We start from the raw sequence: 11,749 nt of genomic DNA on the forward strand, positions 1-11,749 counted from the left end.
AAACGCTTTATAAAGTTTGTTGTCATTGTTGTGGGTCAATTTCCAAAAGGTCGGGCACGTGCTATTCTTATGCCCAATTCCCAGAAACTGAGACTCCGAGGTTAATCTCCTGGCTTTGGTGCCAAGGCTGGCTTCCGAGCAGCCCTTCTTAATCCGGCACTCTAGGCAATAGAACCGTCTCTAAGCTCATCCCCGAGGGGGAGAGGACAAAGGTCTCAGCATGCGGTTTCCTCCAGCTCGGGTTCCGCTAACAGGACGCCGCACCGAAACCAGAGTAGACAAGCTACTCTCGTGGGGCATTCTGGGAGACGGGAGGGGGAGGAGGGAGAACCATAGGCGGAGGCGTCGCAATGCGCGCTGGGTAACGTGTCCCCTCCCCCCGCCCGCGCCGAATTCCCGGCCCGTGAGTCAGAGAGAGCGGCCAGAGTGACGCGCGCCGCAGCCAATCGCGGCGCGCATCGGTGGCGGGGGCCGGGCGGCGGGGGCCAATGGAGTCCTCGGGGGCGGGCGGGCGCAGGGAGGCGCCGCCGGGCGGGGGCCAGAAGCACGAAGAAGACTCAAGATGGCGGCGGCGGCGGCAGCTGCGGGAGCCCCGGCTGTGGCGACTGCCGCGGCGGGTTCGGGGGCCGGCGGAGCGGCGTCGGCGGCCGGCTCGGGCTCGGGCTCGGGCGGCGGGGCCGGGGGAGCGGCGGCGGCGGCGGCGGCAGCCTCGGGCGTCTCGGGCCCGGGCGTGCTGATCGGGGATCGGCTGTACTCGGGCGTGCTCATCACGCTGGAGAACTGCCTGCTGCCCGACGACAAGCTGCGCTTCACGCCGTCCATGTCGAGCGGCCTGGACCCCGACACCGAAACCGGCCTGCGCGTCGTGGGTTGCGAGCTCATCCAGGCGGCCGGCATCCTGCTGCGCCTGCCGCAGGTCCGTACGGGGTCCGGCCCGGAGAGGGGGAAGGAAACCGGGGAGGGGGGGAGGGAGGAGGAAGCCGGGAGCCAGCCTAAGGGACGGGAAGGGAGGGGGGGCGCGAGGCTGAGATAACCGCCGCCCCGCCCGGCCGCCAGCGCGCAGGCGCGAGCCGGGCGGGGAGGGCTGTGGGGGAGGGGAAGAGGCAGCCGGGCCTGGTCCTTTGTTCCCGGATCCGCCCGGGACAAAGGCGGGCGAGAGGCCCAGGGACTCCAAGAGAGCCCCAGCTCGAGTTAGAAGCGGCCGTCCTTAACTGGGCGGCGGCTCCTCCGTGGATGGCAGGGGGGGTGCTTGGGGGACCCCGAGCCTCAATTTCCTTAGGTGCGAAATGAGCAACTGGCACCCCTACCCTTTTTGAGCTTCAGTTTCCCGTTGTGTAAAAGAAAAGGTTCGGGAGGTTCCCTTTCACGTTCCTGTGAGTCTGTGTCCATCTAAATAACTTCAGGACCCCGGTGTCCTCTCGTGTACAGACGAACGTTGGAGGTCCCAAAGTCCCTGTGGCTGCCCTCTGACCATAGCACTCCGCTGGCCTTAGGCTTCTCCAGAGCTCTAAACCTAGAGATAGTCCCCCCCCCCAAAAAAAAAAAAAGAGGGGGCGCTTCAGGAAGGTGCTGAGAACTTTGATAGCAGACCCTAAGAGTTGAAATGGAGGGCTCCGAAACAGCTAATGGGGAGGCTAGCCAAAAGGAGATCCCCGGGAAGCAGGGGGCCCTGGGGGCAGGTGTGGATGGATCCTCTTTTAAAAAGCCCTGGGGGTAAGCCCAGAGGCTGGTTTAGTTTTTAAAGTTCTGGAGAAAAATCTGCCCATTTGGAAGTAACCACTACAAACCGAAACTATCTTAACTGTTTGGGGTGAGATTCTGAGGAAGTAGTGGAGGATGCTGGCCTGGTGACTGACGGCTTCCTGGGCCACACACCCAGGCTAGAGATCGAAAAACAAAATTAAAAACTGGCTCTACTCTTGATACTAGAATGGGTTTTACCCAGCTGTCTCAGCTGCCTGGTATTGTGCAAGTGGTGTGGGGGAGGATTGCCCAAGTGTCTGTCTTCTGGTCACCTCCCCCCTCCCAAATTGTTGCTGCTCTCTGTTCCTCCCTGGCCTCAGGTTCTAGACTTCTCCCACTTCTATGCTGCTAGATTCTATTGCCAGGCCTTTTCCTCTTAGTCCCTTGCAAGTGTGGCTCAGTGTGTGGGAAGCACTTGGGGCAGGTCCAGCCAATTCTTTTATTTAAAGTTTAAGAAGTTATGGCCAGGTGTGGGGAGGAGGAGATTGTTTCTTTGCACATTTTGAGATGGATTGAATTTTCTTGGGTTTAAGGCAGCTGTTCTATTCTGCTTTGGGAAGTATAAGTGGATCAGTACCATGAGCAGGAAAAGCTTTTAAGTTTTGTTTTTTTAACCTCTTGAAAACTTTAAGTCATTGGAGACTCAATATCTTTTTTTTTTTTTCTTTTTGAAAACCTGGTAGAATGATTTTTGGCAAATCCTGGAGTACTTTAAAAAATATTTTAAAACAGGAATTCTTTTTCCTTTTTAGGTGGCAATGGCTACAGGGCAGGTGTTATTTCAACGATTCTTTTATACTAAATCCTTTGTGAAGCATTCCATGGAAGTAAGTAGGACCGTTTCCCCCTTTCCTCCTTTCATTTTCATGCTAAATCCATAAGTTTTAAATATATGAAGCTTAATAACACATTTGCTTTTTGTCCTAATTACAAAAAGGTGTCCTCAGTAGATTTAAGTATTTTTGCTTCATTATATTTGATAAGCCATGTACGTTGTAAAGCGCTGCTTATCTTGCAGGTTGTCCTGTTATTTGTATTTACCTGCCATTTTCTCTTATTAGCCCTCCTTAAGCTGATGGAGGCGATCACAGTTCCAGATTTGAGCAAAACATCAGTATGTTGCAATACTTATATTTCAGCATGTGTCAATGGCCTGTGTTCATCTGGCCTCCAAAATAGAAGAGGCTCCAAGACGGATAAGGGACGTAATTAATGTGTTTCACCGACTTCGGCATTTGAGGGAGAAAAAGTAAGTATCTTTGTTATCTTTTTAAGAATTCTCAAAAGAATCAATCATGTTTTATTGGGATCATAGGGACTTAAAGAGGTCGTCTAGAGTTACCTGTTCCAATCTACTATGTTTTTTACTGATGCAAAAATATGGTTCCCCAAAGATTAAAGGGCTTGTACAAGGTCACATTAGTCATCCATAATAGAAGGGGGATTTGAAACCAGATAAGATACTTTGGCTCTGATGAGCAACAAGTATTAGCGAATCTGAGTTATTGTTCAACTAAACTACACCCATTGGTTTTCATCTCCTTTGCCCTCTCCTTTAGCTTTCAGTGAATTCTATACCTTTGACTAGTTGAAAAGATAGTCTTATGTACTGTGCAACTTCTAGATGGATGAAAACTCTTTTGATGTAATAATTTCATTTATTTGATTTAGATTACTGAACTTCCTTTCACTGCACATTTCAGAAGTTCTTGTGCTTTTATTGGGGATATGCTCTAAATTTATTAGCATTTCTCAGTATCTACGTTTCCAGATTATTGAAATTAGAATCTGAGTTATTGGTATATGCAAGGAAGAGGAAAACCAATGAGAATCGGTTAGTGATTAGGTTAAAGATTAGGATGAAGGCGAGTTGGTTTATATTCTTAGGGGAAAGAAAGTTAATGTCATGTAATGTGCTAGGTATAACTTTTGTAATATACATTATGCCATCTACTATAGATCTGTACAATGGTGATGTTAATTTTTCCATTTGACTTGGGAATTTCTTGTAGGAAACCTGTGCCTCTGCTCTTGGATCAGGATTATGTTAATTTGAAGAATCAAATTATAAAGGCTGAGAGAAGAGTTTTGAAGGAGTTGGGGTTCTGTGTCCATGTAAAGCACCCTCATAAGGTTGGTATATTTACTTAAAATGTGTTTTCTGAGTATATGTTCCCATTAGACTCAACTTGCATCAATACTCACTGGTCCAATTTATGCCATTTTAGCTAAGAAATAAGAAAAATCATTTTTGCCCACTCACTAGTGAATGAAGACACCAGAGTTGATTTGATTTGGGTTTTCATTTTCTGTCGGTAACCTAGTGATCCTACTAGATTTCTGAAGATTGCCAAATAGATGGCTCTGCTGTAAAAACTAGCTTCTGTAGCGTTAGAAGCATTTGTTCTTCCTCATTTGTTGTCACTGCTGCTGACTTCATAAAACTGATTTGGTGATGCTCTTTCTTTTTCCCCACCTTGAATTGCCAGAGTTCCAAAAGCCCTTTTTTCTAATAGTGAAGTAAATCCGATTGTCAGCTACAGAAGCATGGCTCATGCACTTGAGTATTCTGCTATCCTCAGCAATTTTTTCCTCCGGTGCACTACACTGAACTGTGGTTAAAAATTACTCAGATTAGAAATTTAACATTGACATTTGTAGTGTTCCTTTCTTAGATCTACCAGCATTAGATTTTTAAAAGATGCCTTTTAGCTTTTACTGGGAGTATTCTTTGCAGTATCTATTTAAAATAACAATCGAGAGGTATAGAAGATGTTAACCCCACAGTGGAAATTGAATTGAGAGCAGAAATTAGGTGGAGGTGAGACATGCTAGGTGGGATGCAGCTGCGCTCCAGCTCGAGCATCCTGGTGCACTGCAAAACAGGGAGTGTGTATCATTCAGCAAATGCCCAGCATCCAACAGTGCTGTCTGTCTGTCTGTCTGTCTGGATATACCATCCTGAGGCCATTCCTTGAAAATCTAGCATGATGATCTCATTTGCTGCATGGTTACCCCTAGAATCTAAATTCTTGGCTCTAAAGATTCTTGGTAATAACTGAATGACCCATATCTTCCAGATAATCGTTATGTACCTTCAGGTGTTAGAATGTGAGCGTAATCAACACCTGGTCCAGACCTCATGGTAAGTTGATTTTTTTTGTTTTAAGAGACCAGCAAGGGCAGTGGCAGAAATATGTTGGTTTGAGGCACTTTGGGCAGTGGGTAGTCTATCCCATGACTTTGGTTATGGGCTCCACAGTTGTCTGAAGTGCCCCAGGCTGCTGTGTAGATTTCGATCAGCTTCTTAAAAGTTCAGGCACTGTCTTAATGGTAAGGTAGTGTATATCCTCCTCCCCTGTTTCCTCCCTATCTTCCATTGCTTTCCCTTCCTCTGAAGTGAAAGGGTTCAAATGGTCTTTCCCTTGGGCAAAGTACAAAAGGAAGTACTCAGTAACCCTCCCTGTGTTAGAAACCCCAGTCACCCATTGATATGGAGCACTGGACATAGTACACAGCTGTCAGAGACCACAAAGTAGATCTAGACTAGTGGCTTAACATCTGGTGTAAAACTTTCTATCTGCTTTTCTATTAAATCCCCATGGGAGGAAGGAGAGGGACGAAAAAAATTTCTAAAACTCCAGGCATTGTTTTTAGCATCGTGTATGCTTGAAGCAAATTCTGATTTGACAGTTTAGTGTGTGTGGGTTTTTTGTGTTTTGTGGTGTTTTTTTTTTCATGGAGTTAAATCTATTAAGGGTCATATTTCTGCTGACTGAACTGTCTGGTGCTATTACTTGTTTGATGGAGAACCCATTTTGACTTTTCTTTTCTGTACTCTTTTAATCAAAGGGTAGCCTCTGAGGGTAAGTGACTAAGACTTCTCCTCTGCTGTCCAAGCGCTTTGGTGCAGGGATAGCTGCCGTCTTCAGTCAATCCAATGCAGGCTCTCCAGAGAAGGCTGGCTCTAGACAGGTGGTATATACGATAGTATAGTAACTGGCCGACTGCTTCTTGTGGTTATCTTTGACTTTTTTTTCTTGTTCATTTTTTTGTTGTGCTTTGACAATTGTATTTATTAGATTTTATAACTGTCTTTAACTTAAATTTTGTCATTTTAAAGCTGCTGTACCTGTATGTTAAAGGTGTGCTACCTTTTTCTTTGCAAAACTGTAAAGGGTAGGAGGGGACCGGGTTCAAAAAGTATGACAGGTTAACTGGGATCCAGATTGGTAATTGTAGCAGCCTGTGGTCCAGTTTGTCTTGGCTCAGCCATACATTGATAACAATTCTTTAGTTGCATTTTTTCAGCAACAACTTTAGTCTGGTAAAAGGTACACACCTTTAAACTTTGATACATTTATTTAAACATTGTCAGTTTCAAGTACAGCAATAAGTACAAGTATTCTACTTTTTAAATGTTCTTAATTGTTTTGTATTTTAGGACTTTTATAAAGAAAATGAATTGGGCATATATATTGTTTGTGGCTGTTTTGATTAAAGGAGAAAATCACTGTAGCTAAAATGTTTAAAATCATCTGTTTACTGATTTAAAAAAAAATAGTTTCTACTGATCAACAAATGTACAGTTACCTTGTAGTGTGGGATTTCCCAAAGGCTAATGGTGACATTATTTTGTTTATTGATGCTTAGAGCAGTACAATTTGTAGCCAGATGAAAGTGTCTTTCTCTTTTACAGTTTTAACAGCTTAATGTAATTCTTAGAAACTTGTGGGTGGGCAGTATGTGCTTAATGCTGCCATGGGGTTCAGGCAAATACTAGGGAAGAGATCACACAGTATGATGGTCTGGCCCATGGTTGATGGATGAACACTCTATGGCTATGCTTGAATACTCATTGGAGTTATTATAAATCAAAAATTAAAAAAAAATCATAACTTAACCTGGGGTCAATCCTTTACACCATAATTGATCTACAGCCAGATGCCCAAGTTCTAATTTTAGTAAATTAAATTTTAAGTGCCTTTCTCTGAAGGAATATGTTGAAAATGTAATGAATTAATATTTTGCATTCTGTTTAGATACAAACTTTTGTACTTTAATAACTTTTAAATTACAATATAGTTTTTAAATGTGCTTAACTGACTGTGAAACTTCCAGTATTTTATTGCCATTGTCTGATTCTGTGAATGTTCATTTTAAGACTCCTTGTTGAAATGGGACAATTTGGAAACGATTCTTTGATAAGCCCGCGAAGAAGATTTCACTTTGGGTATTGAGCCTTCCTCTGCATGATGTTCCCATATATCCGAATTACGCACAAGGGCGTTTTTCCCATCAAAATGGATTCTGTTCCGGATGCTGTGAATCAGTTCGTCTTGGGAAATGGACAGGTTGAAAAGGAAAAACACACAAATCAAAAAAACCCAAACATTTTTCTGATGCAAAGGAACTACAGGGAAGAGGATGACTAATCTGAGAAGAACTCCAGAAGGAACCAGTGCTCAGCTGATGACTTGAGTTTGCATGCTTCTCTGCACTACGGAGATTGAGCATAAATTCCTTTAATCGAATATTTTTAACCACTATGGTAGATGTTGTCTTTCCAAAGCGTTGTGCTTTTGCATGAGAGCAGGCCAGTAGTCTTAGCAGGAAAAAGTAAAGTTAAAATTGGTTCTCTTTCATAACAGTATTATCTGACAAAGTCAGCTTTAAAATTTTTTTTTCTTTCTTTCTTTTTTTTTTTTTAAATTGTCCCTTCCCTTCTGCCCTGTATCCAGAAGAAGCTATTCTAATGATATTCCATTAACTCTTGAGATTTACAGGACTTTCTAGCCCTCAGATTTAGAGGTAGAATGCTTAGAAATGAGTGATTTATATTGAATGCAGACATGTTGAGCAATGCCTTGGGGAGTTGCAATTCTTTTGTGTTTGACTTTTAGGAACTATATGAATGATAGCCTTCGAACAGATGTCTTTGTAAGGTTCCAGCCAGAGAGCATTGCCTGTGCTTGCATTTATCTAGCTGCTAGAACGTTAGAGGTCAGTATTTGACTTATCCTATGTAAAATGAAGGGGTTGAAGTGGTGGTGGTTCCCAGAAGATCAGCATATAATACATTATATTCCGGTGGGGAAATCAAAATTATTTGGTTATTTTCCTGATTTTTTTTTTTAAACTTGTAATTTTGGGGGCCAGTGATGAACTGATTGGTTCAGTTTCTAAGAGGATTTCTAAAAATAGTTAAAAAGAATATCTTTATTCGGGTAATACTGGGTTTTGGTAAACACAAGTATCTGCCATCTCCTTTTTATATGCCTGGCATTGTAAAGATGTGAATATTGAGAGTGGCGTTTCTTTTTCTAGATTCCTCTTCCTAATCGTCCGCATTGGTTTCTGTTGTTTGGAGCATCTGAGGAAGAGATCCAAGAAATCTGCTTAAAAATTTTGTTGCTCTATACTCGGAAAAAGGTTTATTTTCTTTTTCTACTAATTATTTTTGTTTTGGTTTTACCCCCTTAATTATGTCTGACGTTCATACTTTTTATTTTTTTGCCTCTTTTGGGGGGATGGTGCTATTTTTGTAGGTTGATCTGACATATTTAGAAAGTGAAGTTGAAAAGAAAAAACATGCCATTGAAGAGGCAAAAGCCCAAGCTAAAGGCCTGCTTGCTGATGGAACTCCCATTTTAGACAACACATCAGGCTTTTCCCCGGTTCCTAAAATAGGTGAGTCTTTGGTGAGGTTCTCTCTTGTGCTTCCACATCATTCGTGGCTTTGTAGGGGTTGTGGATTTGTGTTTTCTGAAAAATGAATGCTCCCTGACCTCGGGACACTTAGATTCTCTCCTGCATGTGGTAGGCCAGCAGCAGGAAAATGTGTCCATGTAGGAGATAATTGAACTGAGATCTGCAAGGGGCAAGTGGGTATCTAGTTGGAAGGGAGGGATCATTCCAGATTGGGGATGGGAAGGGGGAACAGGGTTGGGGACTGGAAATGCATTGGCTGGTGTCAGAAGTAGCAAGGTGGCCTGGTGTAAATATCCTAGAAAGGTGAATCAGAGCATGCTTATAAAGAGCTTTCATATTCCACAGATTTATCTTTGATCCTTGAAGTTTATAGGGAACCCTTGATCAGAAGTCAGCTTCAGGAATTCTATGGAAAGCTGTGTGAAAGACAGACATGTGAGGAACAGTCAGCAAATCCAGTGGAGATGAGAGTCTGGAGGAGAGGCACTCAGTTCTTTTCATAAAATCACTTTTTCAGAGACTCTTATGTGTGTGGGACACACAGAATTAACCAAGCGTTGTTTGTCGAGGCCCATGTGTCATGTTTTATATCTGATGAAGTCCGAGGGCCTGGGAATGCCAGTCCTCATTCCTCCCCTCTGCCTCCAAGGTTTGCCCCTCAGCTGTTCTGTGCTTCCTTTGAGGACAGCTCCATTTACAAGCGTGATGATTGCCTTAGTTTGGGCTCTGGTGGGGGTTAGGGAAGGGGAGGAGAACTAATGGAGTTTCAGTTTGTGTATTAGAGTTGTATGAATTCTTGATTGTTTGCATTTTGTGTAATTTCTTCTCTGTCTTGATAGAATCCCCCAAAGAAAGCAAAGGGAATAAACCTTCCCCACTTTCTGTGCAAGCAATGAAGAACGCCAAAAGAAAAATGGAGGGTGCCAAGAGGGCCAAATCCAACAGTCCAGTGAATGGGTGAGGCCTTCTGTCAGGGTGGGCAGTCCGTTAACCCCTTAGGCGGCCAGCGCTTCAGTCTGTCTCACGAGACCTTTCCCTTCACAGATTGCCAAAAGGCCGAGAAAGTCGAAGTCGCAGTGGAAGCCGGGATCAGAGCTACTCGCGGTCGCAGTCCAGATCCGCGTCTCCCAAGAGAAGGTACGTACGGCTCGTTTCTGACGGCCTTTCCTGGGGCCCCAGCAGGTGGCTCATCCCACAGTCAGTCAGGAGGTGGGGGAGCTTTGGGACAAAGGGGGGGACAGTTGGTTTCACAATGTAGCGGTTTGATTGGGAATGTTTTTCTTTAGAAAAAGCGAAAGCTGTTCAACATCCAGTGGGTCAAAGTCTCAGAGCCGCTCCCGGAGCCGCAGCGATTCTCCCCCGAGACAGGCCAACCATGGTGGTTCTTACAAGGGCTCGAAGATCAGGAACTACAAAAAATCAAAGGACTATAAGTATGCCGCCCAGAAACCCCGCAAGTCCCGGAGCCGGAGCTCGTCCCGTTCTAGAAGCCGATCCAGGGAACGCTCAGATAACTCTGGGAAATACAAGAAGAAGAGTCATTACTATAGGGATCAGAGGCGGGAACGTTCTCGTTCTTATGAGCGAACTGGTCATCGCTATGAGCGAGAACACCCCGGACACAGTCGGCACAGGAGATGAGGCCTGCGGGGACGTCGACAGGTGTGGTTCCTTCTCCCTTTGGATGCAAACAGGGCCTCGGCTCCTTTCTTCTTGCCCATAACCTGGGTGAGTTGGTGTCTGGACTGACGTGACCATCATCTCTGCTTTATTTGTTCCTCGACTTGTTAAGCATGAATTTAAAGGGAAATGGTCATTTAATGGACATGGTAATGAGACTGAAGCTAGAATCAGGTAGACAGCTTGGTTCCCCCAACAACTGTCCAGTTGGGCATCCGGGCTTGTCCTTGGAAGTTGGCGCTGGGTCCATCCCTGTAACAAGCGTTAGTACTTGTAACAAGTTCTAGTACTAACTAGAACAGCCGGATGGGCGGCCACAGCCTCCTCCGAGGAGGTTGAGAGTGGACCTCTTCCTTGTTCTACTCCAACTCAACAGCCCTTCTGGATGGAGCTGGAAGAATGCTCAAATGCTTATTTAATTAAACTGTTGGTGTAGCTTGGTGCTAACTACAAGCTGTCTTTTTTCCCCCATACTGAAACTCAATTACGTTAAACCAAGAAAAGTGATTTTTAGAATTTCTGCCTATATTAGGTTGTACTTGTGTATATATTTTGCAGTGTTTAACAGTACAATATGGTAATATGGCCTTACTAGGTATCCTTACACTTTATCCACATTGTAAATAAACATGTGTTTAATACAAGTTAAAGCTATTATACTGAAAATTCAGAACTTGAATTCTGTCAACTTAAAACTTGTGTAGAGAATTCTGATTTAAAAATGTGAAGTATTTAGATCTGTGTATTGAAAGTAGTATATTTTTATCTGTGCAATGCTGAGTGCAGGACACCAGCTCATGAGAGAAGTTTCATATATATGCATTTTATGTGGTTTAAAACACAACTCTCTACTCAGGATATTTGAAACTTTGAAGAATTCGTAGTTTGTCATTCTGCTTGCTTGTTAAAACAGAAGAAAACGTAAGAAACATACACAGCCAGCAGTATCAGTTTTAGTGGTATATCTGAGCTGTTCTTTCCCTGCTCCCTGATTTCATTAAAGTATTTGATTTTGTATTTAGTTCCTGTGTGTTCATGTCCTTGTCTGGGAGAGCAGGCGTGGAGTTTGAACAGTTAGTAGGGGACCCACCAGAGGCTTAGCTGGCCCATAGCTGCAAGGACTGAGGAGAGCAAATGGAAGAAAAAGTGAGGACTTCCATCAGGCCAGGAGGTCACCCATCCAAGGACTTGGGAAATTTGGGGAGGGGTGGTCCTTCGGGGCAGCCTTGTCCAGCTGAAATAACAGACCTTCGGGGGAAATGCAAACTCCTGTGGTCACTGGATTTGGAACAGCCAGGAAAATTGGCCAAAGCCTTTTAAGTCTGTCCTTCACAGGGAGTGTAACAGTGTTAGGATGACTGGAGGTTGGAAATCACTGACCTGATGCTGCCTTCTTCCCCTGATGGAACCTCCCCCTTCTTCCTTTCCACTTTCCCTACTTCTGGCTGCCTTCAGGGCTCTGTTCTAGTGTATCCTAGTGTCCTCTTGCTGAGATTTTGTGTGTGTGTGTGTGTGTGTGTGGAAAGCTGTTGTTTGCATGTGTTCTCTTCCCTCCCTTCCCCCCCAGCCTTCATCAGGGTGTAAGATCTTAGCCCGGTACATGGTAAGCACTTAA

At 44.3% G+C, this 11,749-nt stretch overlaps 1 protein-coding gene across 2 annotated transcripts; it reads left to right on the forward strand.

The window, feature by feature from the left end:
- Positions 1-436: 436 nt before the first annotated feature.
- Positions 437-11,155, forward strand: CCNL2 (cyclin L2). Of its 2 annotated transcripts, XM_051988829.1 has the most exons (11): positions 437-916; positions 2,496-2,570; positions 2,883-2,992; positions 3,756-3,876; positions 4,824-4,888; positions 7,647-7,746; positions 8,071-8,175; positions 8,292-8,433; positions 9,294-9,411; positions 9,499-9,591; positions 9,741-11,155. In XM_051988829.1, exons 1-11 carry the CDS (start codon positions 563-565, stop codon positions 10,093-10,095), a joined length of 1,638 nt encoding a protein of 545 aa, XP_051844789.1. In that variant the 5' UTR covers positions 437-562; the 3' UTR covers positions 10,096-11,155. The 2 variants fall into 2 exon arrangements, with proteins under 2 accessions (XP_051844789.1, XP_051844790.1); XM_051988830.1 differs by lacking the exons at positions 437-916; positions 2,496-2,570; positions 2,883-2,992; positions 3,756-3,876; positions 4,824-4,888 and adding an exon at positions 5,619-5,718 and having other exon boundaries at positions 6,908-7,746.
- Positions 11,156-11,749: the final 594 nt, after the last annotated feature.

Source organism: Antechinus flavipes, chromosome 3 (assembly GCF_016432865.1).
Source record: "Antechinus flavipes isolate AdamAnt ecotype Samford, QLD, Australia chromosome 3, AdamAnt_v2, whole genome shotgun sequence".
NCBI lineage: Eukaryota > Metazoa > Chordata > Mammalia > Dasyuromorphia > Dasyuridae > Antechinus > Antechinus flavipes.